The sequence below is a fragment of the Lygodium microphyllum genome, chromosome 22, assembly GCF_053477565.2.
Source record: "Lygodium microphyllum isolate KBCC chromosome 22, Lygodium_microphyllum_v1.1.10, whole genome shotgun sequence".
NCBI lineage: Eukaryota > Viridiplantae > Streptophyta > Polypodiopsida > Schizaeales > Lygodiaceae > Lygodium > Lygodium microphyllum.
Window position 1 is genome coordinate 63,410,069 of NC_141156.1, and position 25,493 is coordinate 63,435,561.

Consider the following 25,493-nt stretch of genomic DNA (forward strand, 5'->3'; position numbering starts at 1 on the left):
AGTTGCCCAAGATGAGATTGTGTTTGTGAATTTTGGTTGCCATCTCAAGATAAGAGCCCAAAGGAGGGAGATTAAGGTTTCGTGACAACATCATAAGGAACTTTCCCAAGAGAGGAGAAAAGGAGAAGAATGCAAGAAGTGAGTCCTCTTCTTCAAATGTCTAATTTATGGTTATTGCTTTTCTTTAAGATTTCAACTCAGTTGAAACTAACTATTTTAAACACTTTATTGATAGATTCTATATCTTTGAGCTTCTTTAGTTCAGCTTTTGAGCTTGATGGATATCCATGTGTAAGAACATGAATTTCAACATGTCACAAGCAATATCTTGCAATTGCAATGCATGGGGTTGTTATTGTATCTATCTCTCTATGCGTCATTGAACAGGTGAGAAGGCAGTTTCCAAGAGATAAGAGGTAAACCCTTACTCTCATCATATCATTCCAAGTGATACAATTCATATCATGTTTTAGCATTGGTTTCAGAGGAGCCCCAAGTCCCCCACCTTAAAGCATAAGCAAATAAGGTAGCTTCAGTTCTCCTTGGTTTCCAAAACAAGAGTTGAGAAGAAGATGCCCAGTTAAAGTTAAAGATGGAGAGTAATGGACTGCATCTTAGGATACCACAACTCTTATATGCTCTTGGAGGTTTGGCAACAATGATGGGTCATTGGCTTCTTTTGCTTGGCTAGCAAGAGAAAGGGAATCTTCAAGTTGCACTTAGGATTATTGACAAGCCCAAGAGACATAGATGGGTTGATAGGGAGTTTGGAGGAAGCACAGTAGTCAGAGGATCAATTTAGGACTGCAAAGTAAGAAAAATAAGTGTGTCGTGCATCTATGCTACTTGTATTGTGCTTGGAAAAAGCACAAGTATTTGAGCAGCTTTGAGTGTAGGCTTTAGCCTCTTAGACCTCTAATGTGGATTCAATGGTAAGTGATGATTGGAAACAATAGCCATGAGCAGGGAGCAGCATAGCAGCAGTAGAACACATGTGCTTTAGCATGAAGAGCGATCTGTCCACCTGGAGCAGCCAAATTAGGTCTGAGCACAAGTCAAAACTCAACTAGCAGGAAGAAATTTTAAGCAATAGTATCCTAGCAGCAATGAAGTAAAATATAAGTGGAGTAAAGGCTCAAAATAGCCCAATCTTCATGCCTTCATGTAATTACGCAGCTATAGTAGTCACAAGACATGCCTTCAATTTAAACTATAATTGAGGCAACAAGTAGCACCATCTAGGAATGGAAACACAGCAACTGCAGCCTTCATAACTACTAAATAATGTAGGGGAGGAGCCATTTGGATCTTATCAATAGCCCATAAGCACTACATTATGTATAATAGAAGGAGACACCATGAGGGCACCATTCTTTGTAACGATTAATTTTGAGCACGTCATGGCCATTGATTTGTATATAGCACGAGACATGTTCTTTTGCAAGGAAGGAGAGTGTTGCAAGTCTTGAGAAGACTCCACAGATTTTGGCAGCTCCTGGCATCTATTATACTTAGTGGGTATCCATTACAATGACTAGTTTTAATTGCCTACTCGAATACAAGAGGAACACTTACACCATCACATCATCATTATCATTAGCTTCTTTGTCTATTGCAATCATGAGGGACACAAGCGAGAATGTGATGCATGTAGTTGTTTGTTATGCTTGAGAAATCCAACATATAATAGCTAAGCTAGGCTAGGCTAGGCCTTGTTAATCAATCTTAATCATGGTTTTATAATATCCTTATCACATTCTCATGTTTATACATCTTTGTGTATTGCAGAGGGACATGCATACCATAACCATTGATAACTAAGCGAAAGTTCTTGACAACGATGAGCAAGCCCTCCTTCAAGAAATTGCCAAGAAACTTGTTACTAGTGTTGGCATCAATGCAAGTGATAGAGAATTTTCAATTCTACATTGGGGTAATGTACAATTCGACACCTCTATTTACCATTTCATTAGCCATTAGGGATCAACTTGAGTAAGAATATCGCATCACCATATTATGGCATCATATAGATTATTTGAATAATCTTTTTAAATAAAATTATCTACACAAGCTTTTTTCTTACATAGGAAAAAAAGCATATATAGGAAAATATTATATATTTAGGAGATTTTTCTTGACATAGGAAAAAAAAAGCCTATATAGTGACTTTTTTTAACATAATCTATTAGATGTGTATTATGTCTTATTTGGAATTAACTAAATAATCTCTATATAATTTTCTAATTGAAAATTTTCTAGATAATTTTTTGCTTAGAAATTCACATAAGTAGGAATGTGTCTACCACACACATTAAAACTTTGGAAGGACTGGGTGAGGTATTGATGCGAGAATGGAATAGATGCCCCCTACTATACACTACTTGCAACTACTTGCAAAAGGAAACAAAATGAACAGCATGCAAACTTGAACTGAAGTGAGAAGGTTAACAAAAAGACTAGGACACTCAGGTATTTGTGTAGACTGCTTGATCCATTGTTCAATGAAAATGCCTTAAGAACCCTCAGGTCTGATGACAGATTTGATAGACTTAAGTTACCATCTCAAGTTTACATCCCACCATCTCTGACTATAAGTCTCGCGTGGTCTCTCCTTGGGAAGGAGGAGACCCCCCGTATAGCACAGGTATTTTAGTTTTTATTTTCCCCGAGTAGCATTTGATTGGTTTTTAGTGTCCATTGGAACACTTTTGTTTACTTTGGTAACTTCGTGTTTGCAGCATCACCCTCTCCATGGGACATATATTCTCCATCTCCACAACCCATCAGGGCTGGTGGGTAGCTCCCTAGAACATCTTTTACTCAAGGAAACATGAGATCTCATCATTTACAGTTTTAGTCACGAAAAACATCTTATGAATAGGTAAGGAATATTTGTAAACTAGGATGAGTTGCCTTTGCACTTTGATAAGTAGGCTATGTGCTTCATAAACTTATTTTGTACTAATTACCCACAATGGCTATATTGTCCAAGATTTCTTTGGCTATGAGGCTCTAATGTGGGCAAACTATGGGCTCTTGTTTGTCATTATGTTACTAGAGTAAAATGATATCTGCAAACATGAGATAGCCTAGTTTCTCTGCTAGTCATTTCATCGTAGAGGCTCAAGGTTGATTTTTCCAATCTCCTCATCTAATTCTTAATGCTTATGCTTATCATCAAATGTGCAAGTTAACGATGACAGTGGTAACTTTATGGAGAAGGAGGATGATTTAGAGAATGATGAAAGCCTACATGCAGAGATGGAGGAAGCTAAGCGAGATGCAGATTGCTCTTGGTGAGTGTGTATAAGGATACTTAATAAGCAATACATGAATAAACTAATGCAAAAATTGAAATTGTAGATTGTTGTAGACAATGTAGACAAAAAATGGTTGGAGACAGACCGATTTTGGTTAGGGATAGGTGGCCTGAATAGTAGTAGACAGAAAAAGGTAGGCTGGGGGGTAATTGTTGAAGGAGATCCCAACTAACATGTATCCCTTTGTATCCAACCTTGGCAATGATAGCTCATCAATCCTCTATAGCATCCCAATCCATGTAAATCCTCCTGGATCATGTGGCATCACAAACTCATATGCCGACTTGTACTCCTTCCTCTTCTTCATCTGTGTCAATGTGCTCATCTTCCACCAGGTTCTCCACTGCATAGGTGTCTTTTGCATCTCTTCTCTTGCATATCCTGATCCTCTTTCCTATCCTTGGTACCCTCATCTCAGTCTCAAACATCTTTGTCAAAGCATATGTCACATGCAATACTTTACATCCATCAGATTCAATCTTATCCTGTCCAGAAAACTGTCCTATAGGACCACCTTGCAGAAAACTACTCATATATTTTGAACCATAACTCGGATTACCAAGCTTTAAAAAGAAAAAATGTAGCCCCACTGGTAGTCTACAACATTTTTGAAGACACTTGGACCGAATTGTGAAGATTTCAGCCCCTAAAATTTTCGGTGCAACCTGCAACTGTTCATTACATCATGCAGTCCCAGCCAGACATTGACCTTCCCGTGTGTCTCCTACATATGAACTCAGATGTCAACCAAACTTTGTAGGACCCTTCCCAAGGCATAAAAGGCCATTCTGGATGCATCGGTCACCAATAATCCTCTCCCAATTAAAACAGTTTCAAACATCTTCAGTTTAGCCATGCCCATCCATTGCAGTCTCCCATAGCCATATCGCCCTCCTGGGTTAAACATCCACTGGATAGTCAACCAATAAGGTATACATACATGCAAGACATCCCCTTTGACTTCAAATAATTTGTATATCACATGGAATATGTCAATATCAAAGATCCACGTCATTAATCCACTTAATTTGCTTAGGTTGTATTTCTTTGCATCCCGAATGGCGATATCCTCTGTAATCTATATCAATGTCTCTCTTGTATCTTCTATGATCTATTTACCCTTGACATTATCCACATTTTCTTTCTTAGTATCCCAACCTATTGTAAATCCCCATGATGGTGTGGCCGCAAATTCAACAATTGTATGGGATCGGTTGAGTGCCAGAGCTTGCTCTTTTCTCTTTTTGAGTTATGCAGATTTTATGCTCATGCATGTTAGATGTATCTACACCACCACAGAGGTTTGGAAGATATTGGCATCTCTCTTTTGGATCGAGACATTTGGGCATCAATTATCTCTCAATTTGAAGCTACGATAACTTTCTGTCTCGCAAATTCCCCTACGATGCGGGATTACATCCACAATATGGAAAATATTTGGGATGAGCTTGCATCCCTTAGTACGGATATTTCTTCAAAGGACCTAGCTGTGACACTTCTCTCATATCTTCCATCATCAACATATGATGTGTTCTACAATAGTCTTCTCACTTCTCATAGCCTGAAGACTCTCATTTGAGAGAAGCTCATCCCATTGCTGCGTGTTGGGGCTAATCGTTGTAGCCTTGAACCTTTAGCCATTGTAGTCACAGTGTTCCTTCTCTCTTTTGCATTCTCTCTTTGTCTCCTCCTCTCCACGATCACTTTCCTCTTTGTGTTGCACACTCTCACAAGTTCATACCATCTAGCTTGTCAGATGTGAGTAGAGAGGGTAGGATTGGCACTTGCTCAGGAGATGCCATCAATGCCAATCAGGGATTGGAAGCCCCTAAAGAATATAGCAGGAAAAAGTGATAGGACGGTTGGTCTAAATCATCTCGAGCCACACAATCCCCCAAAGCATACACATCGGCCATTGATGTCCTTCAATTAATTACTTACAAGAAAGCAAAGAAGATGTTGCCACTGAAGTGAAAGCAACCAATAAGAGGCATCCTCGGAGTATTCTGAGTCCATCGGGCCATGACATAGAAGAAGGCCGACTTGGGTAAGGTAGATGGGGAGTATCCCATGCCAAAAGAAACATGCAATGTCGAGCAAAGAGATGGAGTAGTAAATGCAGAGGGAAACAAGTCTTCAACCTATAAATGTAGCCAATCCAAGGGTTGGTCAAGAACTAGGAGTGCCCGAAAATGGAGTCCTTGCAATAAATGCAGACTTGTCCTATTGCTGGCATGATAGAGAGGCCGCCCAAACTACTGAGGTGTTGCCCAGGTCTGGAAAGACCAGCCCAATGTGAAATGCAGCAATAAAGATAATTAGTCTACCTAAAAAAAACAAGCCGCCCACAAAGTGTGCTGCCCAAACTGCTAAGGTGTCGCCCAGTGAGAAGCCTACTAGCCAAGTGCAAAAAACACAACACAAAATGTATTGGCTGGAGTGCTAAACTTGTTGCCTAGAAGGTTGTTGTATTGCTAGGCTGCAGGAGGAGGAGACCCTTGGTCTGAAAACATGGCATAAGAAGATGGATATGTTGCACAAACACAAGTCTGTCCAACTTGGTTTGAGGTCGCTCTGGATACCGTTGTCGGAGTGTGTAAGGTTAAAGGTCTATCGCAGGGCTAAAATATAGAGGATACAGAGATTTTGAGTCCTGGAATAGGATGAAAGAAATAGAAAATAAATATTAGATGAATCCCAACTGCTAATACGCTTTCATACCACGGACATAAATCCCTTTGACAACGTAGGCACTGTCCAATGAGTATGAAGGGTCCATTGGATCAAACATACATGTGTATTGCGGTCTAGCTCAAAATGCAGTAGGGAAGGTGGCGGAAATAGGTTGCCTTACACTGTAGAATAGTAAACACAAGGTCTTTAGCACTTGGAGATGCCACCTACCTAGTTGTAACATGGACATCAAGCTCTTCTTCATAGACTTTGGCTCCCACACTATCGGGGGTAGTGTGTTTAGCCACAAACCGTGGGGGTTTTGAGAATGAACAAGATAGAAGATAAGATAGAAGCAAAATCGCCAACCGATTATAGGATTTCTTTGGTTTAGAGAACAAATTGCCACACTTTCGAAAGTCTAAAATACAAATTTTGCCACATATTCTATACCATGAAAGTATACGTTGGCTCTTAAAATCATCTATGACAAAATCCTTGGAGGAAGAGGATTATTCACACAACAAAGTCCTAGAAGTGCCTAGGAAGGTGCATGAGCTTGAGAAAAAACCTACTTGGAGGAAAACTATATTGGAATCTAACAAAAAAGCATGGATGGATTTTTGTAGTGCCCCTTCCATGGAAAGAGAACCCCACTCACCTACCCTACCCTTCGAGGTATGGCATAGACTATGATCCAAACACCCATGTAGATATGTTTTTTTCCCCTCATCTTCAACATCAAAGCTTTAAACCTAGAAGGCCGTCTCAAATTCCAAGAATGAGATTTGGTGCCATCGTTTTGAAGATTCTTGGATAACTTCTTAAATTTCCCAAACATAGTCTTTATTACCCACCTACAACTATCTCAAGCTACTAATCATACTGAGCTAGAAGAGAGCTGTAGAGGAGGGAGGACTACACCCCTTGTTTTTTTATATCAACACAAGAATCTTGTTTTTTTACATCAATGCAAGAATAGACAAGTATGCCATGGTGAGACTCATCCTTCATGCCAGCATGTTGCCAGCTCACTATCTAAATCTATTAAAGGATATGAATGAGATTCACTTCACCAAATGTAGCCACCCTTTCTTACCCACCACTCTAGTGGCAACTTGGGTTACATTAAAGAGCTACCTCATGAGCAAGAACTACTTGGAGTGGTCCTTGAAGCCACTCCTCTTTCCCACACAAGACAAGAAAAAGGACTAGTGTACCCACATCCATGCATATGCACAAGCATGCAGAGGTCCTAAAATTGTGGGTGTCAAATTATGGGTGTCCAATGATTTCAATCAAATGGCTCCATGTTCATCCCCCTCACCTTTTCCCCCATGTGTCATTCAAGGTCCTCAAGGATAGGACATTCCAAGAAATTGGTGGATCTATCACCTTGAATGTCACAACATGTGCACACACTCAACCCTTCATTGATTGGTTCCTCAACTGGGGAATAAAACTCAGAAGCCTTGACATGCCTAGCATAGACCCCAACTCCCAATTGCATTACCCACCTCTACCATATCATGTATCATATACTACCTTTATTTGCATGTACTCTCAAGGTGGTGCTACAAGACCTTCCAAGCTCCACCCATCCCTCCTCATTACATAACCTCTTACCCTCATTTGCCACTCCATCCACATCACAAGCATCTTCTAAAGTGCCATGGATTTGGTATTAATTAGTGAGGGGGTAATGTTAACTAGATGCAGGTTTAGATGCAAATCCAAGGAGCAAGCAAAGAGTGACTGAGAGCTTGCTCAAAATTTAAAGAAGCAAATTTGGCTAGAAGTACAAAAAATTTTGAACAAACTCACCAAAAAAATTTAGGTCTGAGAACCAAGGATGCAATGAAGATCAAAATTGAAGTTGTCGAAGTCTAAAAACATGGGAAATAGTAAAAGTCTAGAAAGATACTAAATTATAATTCACGGGTTAGAACTCTTTAAATTTTTACTTTGAGCACCAAGCTCACTCCCTGCACCTTGTTATCCAAATTATTGTGCATTAACAGTTTCCAACGGTGAGTGAGATAGAAAAAATCAAGAGAGGAAACCTAGACATGACAATAGTGACTCTAAGACCATGCATAAAGGGAGTCAAGTCCACATGCACTTTAGCAATAGTGATCTCATTGAGTGAACTCAACTTTTTTATTGGAACTATCTCTAAGCTTCAAACCAAGTAGCCAAATGAAGTGTCATGTACCATATGAGCACGCCTAGCTATATAGCACTCTCTCAAATCATTAGAACCCAAAAGTAGATCCCATGTAGAGAACAAAAGTCAATTTCATTTATCATATTGAGTGGATCAAAGGATCACCTTGGTTTATCAAACACGTGTTTAGACCCATCTCATAAAATTAACCTCTAACTTCCAATCCAACAGTCTAATTTGAAATTCATCCAAATCAAAATGGGCAATATTGTCTCAAGCACTATGATGAACTACTATACCCTAGACATGGGATCCACACACTACCTAAGCTACTAAGAACCAAGAACTAGTCACATAGATTGGAAGCTACATCACTTGAACTGGTCCTTTCCAAAAACAATTATAGGGATCAAAACTCTCTGGTGAATGGTAATTGACATACTCTACCTCTAAAAATCACAAAGTAGATTGATTGATTTGAGCTAGGAAGCACACCAAAAAGTGCAAAAAATCTTAACCTCTAGTGAGTGATTTGCATGAGCATGAGCTCATTTTGCAAATGAAATTATAAGTGTCTACTTTACCTTGTTGGAAGTGTTTTAATGTTATTACATTTAGAAATTGAGCTAATCTTAAGTGAACTCAAGCTAGAATCAATGTTTAAAAGTTGGTAATTAATGTATTGTAAACTCAAAAAAACATTTTTCAAAATAGACTTGCAAGACAGACCTTGAAAACCAAAACATATAAACACAGACGTCAGTAAGAAACAATTGATCAAGACAAAGGGGAGTTAAAGAGATTGGAATTAAAAACAAAGGATAATCAAGGATAGTGGAAAGAATGGGACTAAACTGAACTAGGAAAGTTTGAGAGAGGAAAATCAAAATGGAAAAGAATAAAGGATACAAAGAAAGAGGATAAAAGGAAACAAATTAGTCCAAGATCAAACCATCACTACTTCTAGAGAGGCAAAATCAAAACAATAAGAAATAAGTTACAACAAAGCTTCAAAGTCAACCCCTTATGATCTTGGAACAACCAACAATACTCTAAAGAAACAAAATTGTATTTATAAATCTTGCTCAATCACGTTTTTTTGCCACTTTTCATGTTAGTTTAAATGGTTCATACCCCTCCACTTTAAATATTACCGTAAATTTGTCTTTCAATATGACAAACTCATTGTTCTAGGGATCACAACAAAGTTACATATAAAAAGTCTTTTATCTAGAATCTAAACCATACAAAATGTTTAAGCAAATGGCTCACAAATGTCCCTAGAGGGAAGTGAAGGCATGAATAACACTTCCTATGTTACTCCATAGTTCATTGTGGGTATAAATCCACACTCATGGCTCAATGCAAATCTGCTATCATACTCTATGGTTATTTCGATACATATTGCCAAAGAGAGTCCATGCATGATTGCATCACAAACTAGGATCACAGTTGAACGAAGGCATTAACATGATTCTAAGAAGAGAGAAAGAGAGTTTCTACAAGTGCTTAATTTGGGGCTACAATGGAAAAACAAAATTTTAAGTTAGAAAGTCTATATTTAGGAAGAACTACATCAAACTTCAAATTTCAATACATGTCACATGCCCCTTAAAGTTGGTGGGGATCTTTGATAGATTTAAAACTCGTAAGGCTCTTTAGTTTCTTTCATTGTAGTTTAGATGTATAGATGTTTAGAATGTACATTTTGTCTCAATCACTAACACACCACCTCCTTCTAGGTCTCCCTGTTATGGTGTATACTTGTAATAGGCCCTACTGTATACATAAAATGTGAATGTGGAACAACTATATATTCATTTTATTAGTGAAAAGATAACATTTTTTACATAGATATTAGAGGAATTTCTACCAAAAAATCCTAATTTTCTCTTCCTTTAAATACAAATTCCAAATAGGATGTAATTCATGTCCAAGTGAATGTGGAAAATCCTTCGATGTTCCATTTCTTATGTATTCTCTCAAAAGAAAAGTCACTTTCAACTGTGTGAACATCATTTAGATCTCACAATGTATGAATTTTAAACTTTTTTGCAAATATCAAGAACTAAGTATGAAAAATTCTAAACTTCATAGAAGTGTGCTTTTGCAAATGTCATGAAGCCTTCTCTATGTTAGGTTAAGAACTTTCTTTAATGTAGTAATCATACTACTGAAAACCAATACACATAGATGAAATTACCTATCAATACCTTATATTTTTATGATAGTCCAAAAAAACTCGATATAATTTTCAATAATGGTAAACCAAGTCCTTGTTGATAGCAAGGATGGAATAAGTCAATAGTTGGCATTCAAATTGATTATGAAACTACAATTATAACTACTTTTGCAATCTTTGGAAGCATGCCATTCAATTATAACTTGATGAAAAACCTAAGAAAGTAAACATGATATTTGGAAATATTTATATGCCATTATATTCAAAGATGAAGATTAATTTATGATCTACACGAGGCAAATTATTCCTATCTATAGTCTTACTTGAAGCAAAGACTTTGCAACCACTATCTTTATCTCTATATATGAGACTTTATGAGCCTCATGGTTGATAGCAATGATCAACCGACAAGATTGGCCAACATTACAAAAGATTTTCTTGTCTACATCTCATACAAAATTGAAAGCATGCATGTATCCTATGGCCATAGGCAGATTCAATTCAAATCTATCTAAGTATGCCAAATCATACTTGGAACCATTTTGTAATACCAGAGACAACAAATCAACAACTCCATTGACCTTGTACTTCACTTGGTCTAATGCATCCTTATTGTATTTTTTTTGCCCAAGTCTAGTGTAGCCTCCACAAGTGGATTGCTCTTTTTCCCAAGTCATAGCTTTGAGTCCAACATTGACTTCCTGACTTCCTTGCATCTACACTTGGGGAAGTGTGCTACAGATGTCTTTAATGTCGGTCCAAGTGCCTTGGGATCAATGTCCCTCAAAGGCTCTATAGGTGCCTAAAAATCATCTGTGAATTCAAAAGATGTGAGAAAAACTTTAATAAACATATGAACAAAGAGAAATTTATTTCACAAATGCACAAAAATATCAACTTAGAGCATTATAAGAGTTAATGATATCACCTATAGAATCTACAACTCTCTCTTGTCTAGATTCTCACTCCACATGCTCAACTAAAGTGGCAAAAAATCCCTTTTATTTGCTCTTTCAATGTTATCATTTAGTAGCTATTTTTGCCATTGGGTTTATGGCATTTCCAATAAAAATTTTGTTGGTATGCTAGCCATGATTGGAAGAGCTTTAGCCAAGGCTTGCTCCCAAAACTGACCATTAGATCTTTGTCATCACATATGCATACCATGTGCTCCCAATGTTCAACCATCTAGGTTTTGACTTTGTCTCAAACCACCTAGCAAACTTGCATAATCAAATATCCATGCACATTGAACGAAGCAACAAGTTGACCTAGAATCTAAATTGAACCTTAGTGTGTTGTGAGACTTGATAGTATTTTCATTGTTGCTTGCATCAAGTGGTGCAATAGTTGTTGTGATACCTCTAGGTGTCCTATTAGATGTGCTATGACACTTACAATTGAAATTTGAAGAAGTGCTTGATGGTGGAGATGGAGACTAATGTGCAATAATAGAAATAATAGGCACATTAGAGGTATCAATAAGGGTGTCTAAAGAATTATTAGGAAAGAGGAAAGCATGACATAAAGGGGCATAGGGCTTTACAGTTTGAAAGGATGATGAAGGAAATTGGATAAGTCTTGGTCAAATAATAATGGATGTGTAGGGTGTGAAAATAGACAAGAGGGGAGGGAGGTGAAGAAACCAAGAGCGCACAGACAAAAACAATGGAGACTTGAGCACACATAGAGATAGGGATGAAATCTTCTTCTCCTTCTTTCTTCTTCTTTCACTCAAAAGAACAAAGTTTATAACATGATAAAAGACTATTATGAAAGCGGGCATGAAAGTACCACAATATATGTACACGTGGTCTCTAAGTGTAAACCCATTAAGAAAAGAAGAGGTGGCACAATGAATGTCCTATAACCAAGGGTGGACTATGTGGGTGTAGTCCAACTATAAAATCATTGGCATATCCTCATGTAGGTCACCTAACATGCCAGTGAGTAATATCCTACCACATCACCAAGGCATGTAGTGGGTGCTAGCTCATTTAGAGTACGATATCTCAACACTCCCCCTCGGGCTTAGCATAAGCTCGTGAACTCCAAGCATAGCCATGTAGCATTGAAGCTTCTTAGCTCCCAAGGCCTTGGTGAAAATATCAGCAACATGATCCTCTGTGTGCTGACATAAATCAAGTCAAAATCACATGCAAGAACCTGCTCCCAAATGAAATGGTAATGGATCTCTATGGGTTTGGTCCGTGCATGATATACTTGGTTTGTGGCCAACTGAATGCTACTAAGGTTATCACAGTAGATGATAACTTTCTTGCCCACATACATCCCCAAATCACTAAGTAGCTTGCGTAGCCAAGCTACCTCACATGTTGTAATTATATCCCCTCTATACTAACATAAAACCATGGGCAAATCTCCTATTTGAAATTCCACTAGCCCAATCTACATTTGTGTAGCCCTTGCAAGCCCAATGGCACTCCTGCACCATAAAATAAGACATAATCCAATATGGACTTGACATAGCATAATGTGCACCACATTGCATCTAAATGTGGCTTCCATGGAAGCTGCATAAACTAACTCTCCAACAAATTGTATAGTTTAGGTCTGGTCTATCGTCAAACACATAAGCATGCCCACAATCTTTCAATACATAGTGATATCCTCAATTAAGTCACCTTCATGTGTCCTAATCTTAGCATTAACATCTAAAGGCATAGAAATTGACTTGCAATCAACCATAGCATACTTCTTCAATATATTCAATGCATAATGTCTTGGTGACAACCATATACCCTCTAGAGTCCTAATTATCTCTGTACCGAGAAAATAACACATCTCTCCTAAATCCTTCATCCCAAATTCAATCTTGAGAAGACCCTTCACATGGTCAATCGGTGTCTGACTATCATCCACAATGATCAAATCATCCACGTATATAGTAATGACCACAATACATACGTCACTCTCACATACACAGAGTGAGCGATATGCCTATGCTCTACAAAATTCAATGCTAACAATATATTCTGCAATCCTATAATACCATTCTTTGGGTGCTTTCTTTAGTAGGTATTGCTCCATATAAACTTCCTCTTGCAACTCCCCCTACAAGAAGGCATTCTTCACATCCATTTGATGGATGATTTGACCCTTTGATGCAACCACTACTGTGACAACCCTTACAATGGTTGTTTTAGCCACTAGAGCAAAATTTTCCTCATAATGAATACCATGATTATGTGCTTACCCTTTGGCAACCAGTTGTGCCTTATAGTGTTCAATAGATCCATCTTTGCCCTTGTAAACACATTTTGTAGCTAATAGCTTTCTTGTAAGACATCAACTCCCATGTGTCATTCTCCTTAAGTGCAGCCATTTCTTTATCCATAGCACGATCCCAATACTCATTATCCACTGCATCCTCAAAACAAGTGGGTTCCACATCATGCATAACCTTAGCCATGTATGTATAGTGATGAGCTACATAGCTATCATATGCCAATCATTGCGTTGGCTTTCTTACTCTACTCGGCTTGCCTGCTTTAGCATCCTCTTATGTCTTCTGCACACAAGGTGTTTTAATTATGGAATCCCAAACTCCTCATCCAAGCTTTGCTCAGAGCCATTTGAATCAACATCAACATGAGAGAAACCTAATGATACATGTGTCATAATAGGTGAGTCCCCAACTTTCTCTTTACCTTTTCTTGATATATGTGATGTACTTGGTAGAGTAACTTGTGATCTCAATCTATCACTCCAAGGTCTATCACAACTGAACCATGACTAGGAGACTATGGTGGTCCACTCCACATCTATGACTACTCGCATGTTTTCTACACACCCACACTCTCATGTTCATCAATCCCAACTACATTTTGCACATTACTATACCAGCTACTAATTTCATAAAAAATAACATCCCTACTAACTCTTACCTCATATATAACAAGGTTATAACATCTATATCCCTTCTGATCAAGAGAATATCCTACAAATATACACTTTTTTGCTTTGGGATCCAATTGACAACACAACTCATCAAGAATATGCACACATAAGAAATACATCCAAATACTTTTAGATGGGATAGATTTGGTTTTCTACCTATAAACTTCCTTTCGATTGGCATACCATGTACAACAGTGGCAAGTATCCTATTCATAATGTATTCATCAATAGCAACTGCTTCATCCCAATAGTAGTTGTTGAGCATATCTACATTGTATACTACCTCTATATACCATTTTTTTGTTAGAAATAAAAACACTCATTTGAGACATATTCTCCCCCTCCATCTGACCTTAGGCATTTAATATGCAACCATGTCTCCTTCTTAGCAAAAGCTTAAAAGTTTTTAAAGTGAGTGAATACCTCACTTTTCTCACACGAAGTAAACCCATACTTTGAGAGTATGATCATCAATGAAGGAAACCTAATACTTGCAACCACTCAAAGTTGCACTTTGTGTATCAATTCAAGTGGCAATTGAGCTTCTTTCATTAAGACAATAGGATGCCACACGTCAGAATGTATCAATTCAAGTGGCAGTTGAGCTTCTTTCAATAAGACAATAGGACTCATTGAGCTGCATACGTGCTCTCTTGATGCTTATTTGATGTAGTTACTCTTCAATGAGCTGATTTGATTTATGCTTTGGATCCGACACCTATCTTTATCAGTGATGTATACACACTGCTTGGCTATGTATTGAGATTTGTTGCTCTTGCTCAGTCGATTGCACATTTAGCAATTGTCTTCCATTATTCTTAAGGCCTACTACATACATGTTAGCTATGCCTATTGGATGTATGGTTTACATACACATTGAGGTGTGATAGATCTTGGTACCAATTGTATACATCTTTACTACTAGTTGCTTTTACATATCCCAATTGTTTCCCTGGACATTCTTGGCAATGGGATCTTGGTCTTTTGTTGATTTGCTCACAATTAGTTTTGGATTTACTGCTACATTTATTTTGAGAGCAGATACTTTGTCTTGACCATTCTTTACTTGCAATTAGTGAAAAACTCACTATTTTTCCAATTTCTCTTACTTAACCCTTGTGTTTGGCTATAATTTTGTGGCTAATTTGTAGTAATTTACAGCAACTTGTGTACTTGTACTGTGCTTTCATTTCTTAACATGATGGTTGGTGGATCAAATGACAATGCTATCTTTAACATTGACAAACTGCATGTCACTAATTAGAGTTATTGGAAGGCAAAAATAAGTTTTGGTGTAGAGATTGCAAATTAAGCCATTGAAACATCAGGATGTAAAGACTGAATGCTTTCACTTAAAGGATTGGGATGAACTAGATGAGCTATGTAAGTCTACAATCATTTTGTCACTCTCTAAGGATGTCTATTATAATGTTGTCTCTCGAGGGCAAACCACCTAGTAGTTATGGGATAAGATTCATAATGTTTATGACAAGCAAAGTCCTACCTCTCAGATGTATTGGTTGAAGCAACTCGTGGACCTTTGTATGAAGGAGGAGATTTTCATATCCACCCACTTAAATGAGTTTCATTCTATTTGCAGCCACTTGTTTTCATAGGGGATTGACTTTAAGGATAATCATCCTCCCTTATAATTGTTGTTTACATTACTACTACGTGTGCAAATATGCTAACATAAAGAATGTTGATGTTTCCTGTAGCTCTCATGCTTTGACAGTTAGAGGCAATAATACTAAGAGCAATAACTATCGCCATGGGAGAGACTCTCAAAAGTCTCGTTATCAGTCACATGAATAGTCTCACAGTAAATCCTGTAGCCACCATAAGTCCAAAATGACTTGTCATTATTGTGGAAAGAAGGGTCATATTTGGCCATAGTGCCATAAAATACATCATGATAAGTGAAAGAAAAAGAGAAAGGGAAAAATGAAGGAAAATAATAATGATTGCAGCATTGTTCCTAGCAAGTCCAACATCAAGATTGAAGAGATTAATATCGTGCAGATTGATTTTGATGATGATTGCATACTTGCAACTTCTTCTCTTGGTGTTTCTTCATTGATCGATGCCTCATCCACTTATATGATTGCCTTCTTAGAGTTCCTCTTTAAAAAGAACCAATCATCTCATACTTTTCAACCACTTCACCAACACATGGCAATCAAGTAGCTGTAGCAAACTCTAGTAGCACCATATTTAGATGGGCTTGCAAAACCACACCAAGTTCCAAGATTTACACCCCATGGTTGATGCATCATGGTCACATGTTGGTCACTTTAACTACGTTGACTTGGCCCAAGTCAATTGACCTACTCATGGCCCAACTCTAAAGGTATTGCAACCATGGTTGTAAACTTTACATGGACCCCACCTCTACCAATTGGGAGAGAGTGACTACATGCATAATGCAACCATTTAGAGAGAGAGAGAGAGAGAGAGAGAGAGAGAGAGAGAGAGAGAGAGAGAGAGAGAGAGAGAGAGAGAGAGAGAGAATGCAAAACGTACCGATGATGAACAACTACCACCAGGGTGGTTTAGGAAAAAAAATTTGAGAAAGAGGAAGTAAATCCTTTTCACCATCATTTGAAAAGGAAGTATCCTCTATTAAGATAGTATTTTATAGATAAATTTAAAAAATACAACTATACTTTGAGAAATTGGAAGAGGATGTATTTCCTATTTTGAGAAGGATTATTCTCATGGTGAACAAGTTCTAAGTTGAAAGCGAACGACAATGTCCCCCTCACTACCAAATGTCTTTTAAACTCTAGCTAGTTCATGGAGTGGCTCCTTTTTTAAGAGGTACTCTACCACACAAAATTTAAGTGCGGCTAAATAAATCATCTATGCTTTAGTGAATTGATAACTCTATCAACTCCAAAAGTTTGGACACAAGAGTTAAAATGTGGGTAAGTAAACCAACCATGATACCATATGAGACTCTTCAGAGTCCAGACCATGAGAAGGGATCGGTAGCTACATGAAACGCTTCTCTCTCCGGACCTTCACCCACCACAGCGCAGTCTCTTCCGCAACGCTTCTGCAGTCGTTTGCCTTCATCAGCCCAGGAATCCCCGTTAACAGACTTTCAATCAACAACAGATTCTCCCTGCAACCCTCCCACCTCTCCTTTCACAGCCTCTTCCCTCAGCAACAGGACCTCCCAGCAGGTAGCGGCGGAAAACGAGAGCTCCATCCCCTCCCCATTCAGCCCAGCCACACAGACGCCGACGCATTATGTCGCCTCCTGCGCTCATGCACCGAGTCGCGAGTCCATTCTGCAGGGATGTGCCTCCATGCCCTCGTCATCATGTCTGGCCTGGAGCACACGTTACTCTTACAGAACCTCCTCATTCAAATGCATTCTGCATGTGGAGCTTTGCTGGATGCCCACGCAGTATTCACAAGAATGCTTCAGAGGAATGTCTTCTCATGGGCTCTCATGATTGGGGCAAATGTTGATCATGGCTACTGTCAGGCGGCTCTCTCTCTTTCTCACCAAATCGTACTTGAAGGAGACTTCACCGACAATGTGACATGCACAAGCATTCTCTCAGCATGTTCCAGTGAGGGAGCATTGGTGGAAGGGATGGCAACCCATGTCTACAGTATACATTTTGGTCTGCAGTCAAATGTTATAATTGGGACTGCTCTTGTTAGCATGTATGGCAAGTATGGGTTGCTGCCTAATTCACAACAAGCCTTTGATCACATCACAGATCAAAATGTCATCTCGTGGAATGCCCTTATTGCAGTAAATGCAGACCACGGACATGGCGAGGAGGCTTTCCAACTCTTCAAACAAATGCAGCTGGAAGGCATGGTCCCAAATAGGGCTACTTATGTCACAATTGGCCCCTTATGTTCAAGCTTATTAGAGAGCAGGCAAATACATGCCTTTGTAGTCAGGGCAAGGTTAGAATCGGACGTTGCAGTTGGGACCACACTTGTCAACATATATGGCAAGCTTGGTACTTTCGAAGATGTGTCAATTACTTTCAGTGGAATGCTTAAACGAAATGTTGTCTCTTACAATTCTATGATAGCTGCTTGTGTACAACATGGTAAGTGCAAAATGGCTTCTCATTGCATCTGGCAAATGAGACATGAAGGGATGATTCCGAACAAGGCTACCTTTGTAAACATACTAGCTGGATGTGTGGATCCGGCAACCTTATTGCAAGTCAAACATTATCATGTCTCAATCTTTGCTGACAGTGATCTAATGTCCAATCTAGAGGTGCAAACAACTCTATTGAAAACGTACAGTACCTGCAACAATCTGGAAGAGGCGCAGAAAGTTTTTATGGATATGGCTGACCACAACATAATTACATGGAATACCATCGTAGGTGCATATGCCCGGCATGAAAATGTAACTAAATGCTTTGAACTTTTAGAAAGGATGGAGTTTGAAGGTGTATTTCCTGACAAAGTTACTCATTTAAACCTCCTTTCAGTCTGCAGCAATCAGGCTGCCCTTAGTAGGGGTATTCATTTGCATGTTTGTCTCTGTCTCCTTCGTTCCCTTGACTTGATCATAGAAAATGCCCTTTTGAACATGTATGGTAAATGTGGCAACCTTCATGCAGCATGGGCATTATTCAAAGGTATGCAGACGAAGAATATTGTTTCATGGAATACCATGATTTCAGCATATGCAGAGTGTGCACATAGCCTACAATTCCTGAGCATATATCAAGGTATGCAATTTGAGAGTTTTGTCCCTGACAATGTTACCTATGTTGCATTATTCTCAGCATGTGAGAGCAAGGCAGCTTTAGCTGAGGGTAGACGGATACATGCTTGCATTTACAGCAGTGCAATTGCAGTTAATACTGCAGTTGGAAATTCCATTCTTAATATGTATAGTAAGTTGGGCTGGCTTGTTGAGGCAAAATTGATGTTTGAGAAAATACCCAAGAGGAACATCATCACATGGAATGCCATGATTGGAGCATATTGTCAGAATGGAAAAGCTAAAGATGCACTTCAGACCTTTGAGCAAATGCAACTGCATGCAGAGAGACCAGATGAGGTAACATACTTTAATATCCTTTCTGCTTGTAGCCATGCTGGTCTTGTTGAGGAAGGTTGCAAATATTTCTTTTCCATGATTGAACATTATGGTATTGAACCTACAGTGAAGCATTTCAACTGCATGGTTGCCCTTCTAGGTCGAGCAGGTAGATTAGATGATGGAGAGAACATTATCAAGAAGATGCCAGTTGTGGCAACGTCAACATCATGGATGGCGTTGCTCGCCTACTGTAGATTGCATTATGACAAGGACAGAGGAAGACGAGCAGCTCATTTGGCATCTCAACTGAAGCCAGATAGTGCTGCACCTTATGTGTGTCTGGCAAATATTTCTGCCGTGGCAGGCTAATGCAACTATTAATATTTGATGCAAATTGCATTAGCAAGCTTGATGTAGACATGGTCCTTCAGATAAGTTTGTTGATTGCCATGGTATTTAGGGGAGCCTTGACAACTGGAAAGTTCAAAGACATCCATCATTGTGGTTACTGACTTGATTAATGGGCCTTCCACTGCATTAGGCTTTGTTTTTTCATTGCGGAGAATGGTGTGGCTAATCACATGAGTCAGAAGAAAAGACAATGAAGTACAAATGCTCAACAGTCTAGCTGGAGATGTGAATCAGGAGAAAAGGCAATGAAGTACAAATGCTCAACAGTCTAGCTGGAGCTGGATGCAAATCAAATCACTCTATACAAGGCCGCTTAGGGTGGTTTGGGCGACAGAGGAAAGAAGCCATGGTGGAGGACTGTAATGCCATCAGGGTTTACTGTCCTGTATGGGAAAAACAGTCTATGGCAACAAGTGTGAAGAGGAATTGCTGCCAAGGCTCCCATCAATGCCGAGTTCCTATGAAGTTACTCCCATTGGTCTTTAAGGGAGTCAATAGCAGATGACCAAAGCTCCATCAAAGTGGCATACACTGAGAGGCTCTCACGGCTGAATATCAAATGGCAGTGGGCCTTCCGGATATGCTACTCTGTGAGGCTGCCAACAATCTCCCACACCTCAGATCACAATGCAGTGGGGGCTCTAGTATTACACAGTAGCTGTGCAAAGCCTCTAGATCCACAACTGCTCACAGGCCAGCCTTGATGATGAAAATCATGTCATGCATCTCTGCCTGGTAGAGTAGGTGATGTCCCTGCCTAACTGCCAACAGAAAGCACCTTAAGTGACACACTTGAGATTGGGCTCTGCTTAATGGAGTATCCTATAGGCTCTTCTCCAGACCAACTGTACAGCCTAACATGGCCATAGACAGTGTTTCGGAGTCTCCAGGCATTGTTGTGGGCAGCATTGCCAAACCTGGTCCTACTATATCTCAACCAACCAGCTACTACCAATTGCAAGTCCCCCGTGTGCCACTAGCCATAGGAAGTATGAGACCCTTCTTGGTCATCAGATATTCTATAGGCATTGCTAGAAAGTATTCCTGAAAGAGTTCGTGATGATATACCCTGCCATGTGTTTGCTACATGGAGCCAGTCCATATCGTCCTGCATCAAGATGTGCCTACTAATCTGTGGTGTACGTGTGAAGAAACTCGTTGCTTTCTATGAGTTGACAAGGTAGGCTAGCTCTACTCTTCTGGATCCTAGTCCACCTCATCCAAGTCTTTGTCCTCTCATATTCCAAGATTGCCCCTTTTATATCTAACAAAGCAATTAATGGATCAAGCTACCACGACTTCCCTTGTAATTCTATGGCTTTGATCCTCCTCTGAGGAATGTTAGGGAAAGCTAAGCTCTGTTGCTCTCTGTTTGGTGCTAACTAGCCACCTCTTGTATGGTGATGTTTGGGGTGGGGCCTCTGAGTCTGCATGTAACTTACACTGGGATGCCTGGTGAGAATTGGGGTACAGCCAACCCTCTGGTCTTGAACTAGCCGATTCTAGGTGACTGGTTGTCTCAATCTCCCCATGACAATTGGGGGACCTCTACTTTAGAAGATTTGCCTTCGTAGATCTCTCTTCAAACTTGGAGTGGATAGAGACAATCTTCCAGCCAACCCACTGGTCTTGGAACTTGCCGATTCTAGGTGACTGGTGGTCTCAATCTCCTCGTGACAATTGGGGGGCCTCTACTTTAGAAGATTTTGCAAACATTGGCAAACTCGTATAGCTACAAGGGAAAGATAATCTAGGGAGGATAGTTTGCAACATGGTGAAGATCTACTTCAGAGATGGTCTCCACTTTTCTTTGAGGTGTGGTTGACATTCTTGAAAGCCCTTCTAGAGGAGCTTCCAAATTTGTTTGCCTTGTGCGAGCCCTTGAATCACAAGCTTGTCTAAAAGGGCTGGATTTTGTATTGTAGATCACTAATCCCCAACCCTCCCTTTGAGTGATGTCTAATGATGGTCTGTTGGGTCACTTTAGCTCGAGAATCCATAGATCTATTCAACTTGGATTGTAGAAAGTTCTAGACTAAGCAATGTAACCGAGTATTCTAAGATGTAGTGAAACACCACCAAGAAGCTACATACTTTGCCATTGCCAACATGGCTTTCTTGGAATTAAAGCATAGCTTGTTGAGGTAACACGAGTACTTTGATAAATTAACTTTTGTTGGCTAAAGTCTAACACAGGCACAAGTTGTTGGGATGCTATAATCTTGTGTCTCACTTGGAATCCAAGGTATCTAGGTGTTTGTCCCTTGCACACCCATCTAAAACCCAAGTGAGTTCCCCCCATCTATATTGGAGCCTGAATTTAGAGGCACAAGTTGTTGGGATGCTATAATCTCATGTCCACTTGGAACCCAAGGTATTTCAATGCTCATCCCTTGCACCCATTTGAAACCCAAGTGAGCTCTCCTATCAATACTGGAGTCTAGATCTAGAAGAAAACCAATTCTTGGGGTAGTTTTGTTTCATGCTCTAGCCATCTAGTTCCTACTTTCCTTTGACACCCATCGCTTGTTAGAGCACTTCCAAGTTCATGCTCTTGCAAATCTATGTTAAAATCTTGATGGAGTGGGTAGGGCTAATCAACCCATGAGTCTCAAGCTTACCGATTCTAGGTGAGTGGTTGCCTCAATCTCCTCTTGATAATTGAGGGGTCTCTACATGAAAACATTTTGCACAAGCTTTGGCAAGCTTATAGAAGTTGCGAAGGAAAGATGGTCTAGGGAAGATAGTTTGCATCAATGGAGATTTATTGTAGAGATGGTCTCTACTCTTCTTTGAGGTGTGGTCAACATTTGTGGAAGTCCTTTTGAAAGTGGAGCCTCTAAGTCTTGTCTACCTGGTGTGAGCTCTTGAATGATGAGCTTGTCTAGAAGGGCTTAACTTTCTACTACAAATTAGTAAATCCCATACCCTTTGAGATGTTTAGTGATGATTTGCTATATCACCTTAGCTCAAGAATCCTCTGATCCGTTCAATTGGGACTATAAGAAGTTCCGGACTAAGCAAGTAAGTAATATGTGATGGAGAGAAACACCAACAAGAAGCAATATACTAGGCTATTGCTAACAACATTTGTTGTTTTTAGGGTGTAACTCATTGAGGAGAGGCAAGTTGTGTTCCAATAGGTCAACTTTTACAAGCTAGAGTCAACACATATGCGTAAATTGTTGGGTTGATGTAATGTTGTGTCTCACTTGGACAACTCATTATTCTCAACAAACAAGGTGAAAGGTGAGAAGGATCGAAGCTTTCACTCGAGAGCTATGGCGAGAGAGCAAGAGCAAGAAAGAGAGACAAGAAATGGGAACTCCAACAGTCACAATGTGTGATCGGGCCTTCTTTTATTCAAATTATCACTAAAAGAATAAAGAATAAAGTGACGGTGACGGGCGCCTGCCACCTGCAGTGTGCAGTGGCAACGACTGTCAGTGTAGTAATATACGGGCGGCTAGGCGGAGGCGCCTTTACCTCCAACAACCTCCCACTTAAAGGCGAATCTGCCCTAGTGAGGAGTGAAAAGAAAAAGAAAAAAAGACAGTACAACATGTACACATGTATAACAGGATGAGGAAAGACATCATCTCATTCCACGTCCATCAACCTCCTGAGGAAGGCAAAGCGCTCTGTAGAGGCTTTTTGTGAGCAAATCTGCAGGATTCTAGTCAGTCGAGATCTTGGCAAGATCAATAGACTTGTCCTCAACGATCCCACGTATGAAGTGATACCTCACCTCAATGTGTTTCGTCTTCGTATGGAAGACCAGATTATTGGCTAATTGAATAGCACTTATAGAATCGGAATGTAGTGTAGGGGTAGCATCAATACCAAGGTCAACAACCAAACGACCCAACCAAATGGCCTCCTTGGAAGCCTCAGTGGCTGCAACATACTCGGTCTCTGTAGTAGAAAGGGCCATGCATTTCTACACCCTGGACATCTAAGAAACACCTCCAACATAGGTGAATACATAGCCGGAAGTGGACTTCCTACTATTTGCATGTCCTGTATAATTAGAGTCAGTGTACCCCACGACTCTTGTATCTTGGCTGCCATAGCATATGTACATATCTGTAGTGCCCTTCAGATACCTCATGATATCCTTTACGACATCTCAAGGTTTTTTGTCAGGTATAGCCATATAGCGTGCCACAACACCAACTGCAAAGGCAATATCTGGACAAGTGGCAATCATGGTATACATAAGACTGCCCACTGCGGATGCATAGGGAATCTTGGCCATCTCGGCCCTCTGCTCATCTGTTTGCGGACAATCAGTCTATGATACCTTCACATAATAAGGCAATGGACAACCAATAGGCTTTACGTCCTACATGCGGAAGTACTCAAGGACTTTACGAATGTACTCTCTCTATGACAAGTAGAGGAGGCCCTGATGCCTGTCGCATCTAATGCGCATACCAAGTATGTGACCGGTATGTTCCAAATCTTTTATCTCAAAGCTCTTCTTGAGCTGAGCCTTAAGAGCATCTAGCTCATCATGAGCTTTCCCTGCTATCAGCATATCATCCATATAGAGTACTAAAATCAATAAAGAACCATTACGGGCTTTCTTCATGTAAAGACGCGGATCCATAGCACTCCTGCTGTAGCCTTGTGACTGCATAAAGGCATCAAACTTATGATACCACTTCCTAGGTGCCTACTTCAAGCCATAAAGACTTTTTTTCAATTTGCACACTAGGTGCTCCCTGCCAGGTTCTGCAAAGCCCTTAGGTTGCTTCATATAAATCTCATCATGCAAGTCCCCATCTAAGAAAGTCGTCTTGACATCCATCCGGTATAAATTCAAGTTAAGCTGAGCAACCAAAGCCAAGACTAAGCGCAGGGTGGTCATCTTAACCACAGGAGAAAAGACCTCATCAAAGTCCACACCATGCTCTTGCTTAAAATCCTTTTTTACCAATCTAGCCTTGTATGCCGGCTTGGGATGTCCAGGGGTACTTTTTAGCTTGTATATCCACTTGCATAGTAAAGCCTTCTTGCCCTCAGACAAGGAAACCAAATCCCAAGTTTCATTCTTATACAAGGAGTCGATCTCAGACTGCATAGCCCTCTCCCAGGAGTGACTGTCACCCCTGCGCATAGCCTCATCATAAGTGAAAGGCTCTACTACATCTATAACCAAGACATAATGCATCGAGGGTTGAAATCTATCAGGTGGGCATCTGTCTCTAGTAGACCGTCTCACTGCAGGCTTTGCTGCCTACCCAGCTACATGTCCAACACCCTGACCATGAGCATCTACTACAGCTGTAGGCTGTCCAACTGGCTGTGTGGGAGCTCTCAGCTCCTCTTGAAAGATGACCATGGGAATCTCAACAACTCTCTCAGGCTGCCTATGCATCTTATCTTCATGGAAGACTACATCATGACTGCATATGACTTTCCGTACCTACGGATCCCAGAGACGGTAACCCATCTCGCCTGCATCCCTATAACCAGGAAAATGCATTTGACACTCTTAGGATTCAGCTTATTTCTCTTGTCCCTGAGCACATGGCAAAATGCCTCGCATCCAAAGACATGGAGATGAGCATAAGAGGGAGGTTTTCCAGTCCATACCTCCTCTGCAACCTGGAAATCCAAACCAGTAGAATGTGATCTGTTTATGGCATAATAGCTGTACTAACTGTCTCAGCCCAAAAGCTCTGTGGTAGGTATGCATGGCTAAGCATACTATGTACACGCTCCTGGATGGTTCTATTTATCCGCTCAGCCAAATCATTATGGGGGGGGAGGGGG

General features: G+C 40.0%; 1 protein-coding gene across 2 annotated transcripts; it reads left to right on the top strand.

Annotated features, from left to right (window-relative positions):
* Window positions 1–17,222: 17,222 nt before the first annotated feature.
* On the top strand, window positions 17,223–21,804 carry LOC148017226 (pentatricopeptide repeat-containing protein At5g27110-like). Of its 2 annotated transcripts, XM_087663254.1 has the most exons (2): window positions 17,223–19,319; window positions 19,459–19,617. In XM_087663254.1, the coding sequence occupies exons 1-2, from the start codon at window positions 17,262–17,264 to the stop codon at window positions 19,474–19,476; spliced, it is 2,076 nt and encodes a 691-aa protein (XP_087519380.1). In that variant the 5' UTR covers window positions 17,223–17,261; the 3' UTR covers window positions 19,477–19,617. The 2 variants fall into 2 exon arrangements, with proteins under 2 accessions (XP_087519380.1, XP_087519379.1); XM_087663253.1 differs by having other exon boundaries at window positions 17,223–21,804.
* The last annotated feature ends 3,689 nt before the right edge of the window (window positions 21,805–25,493 follow it).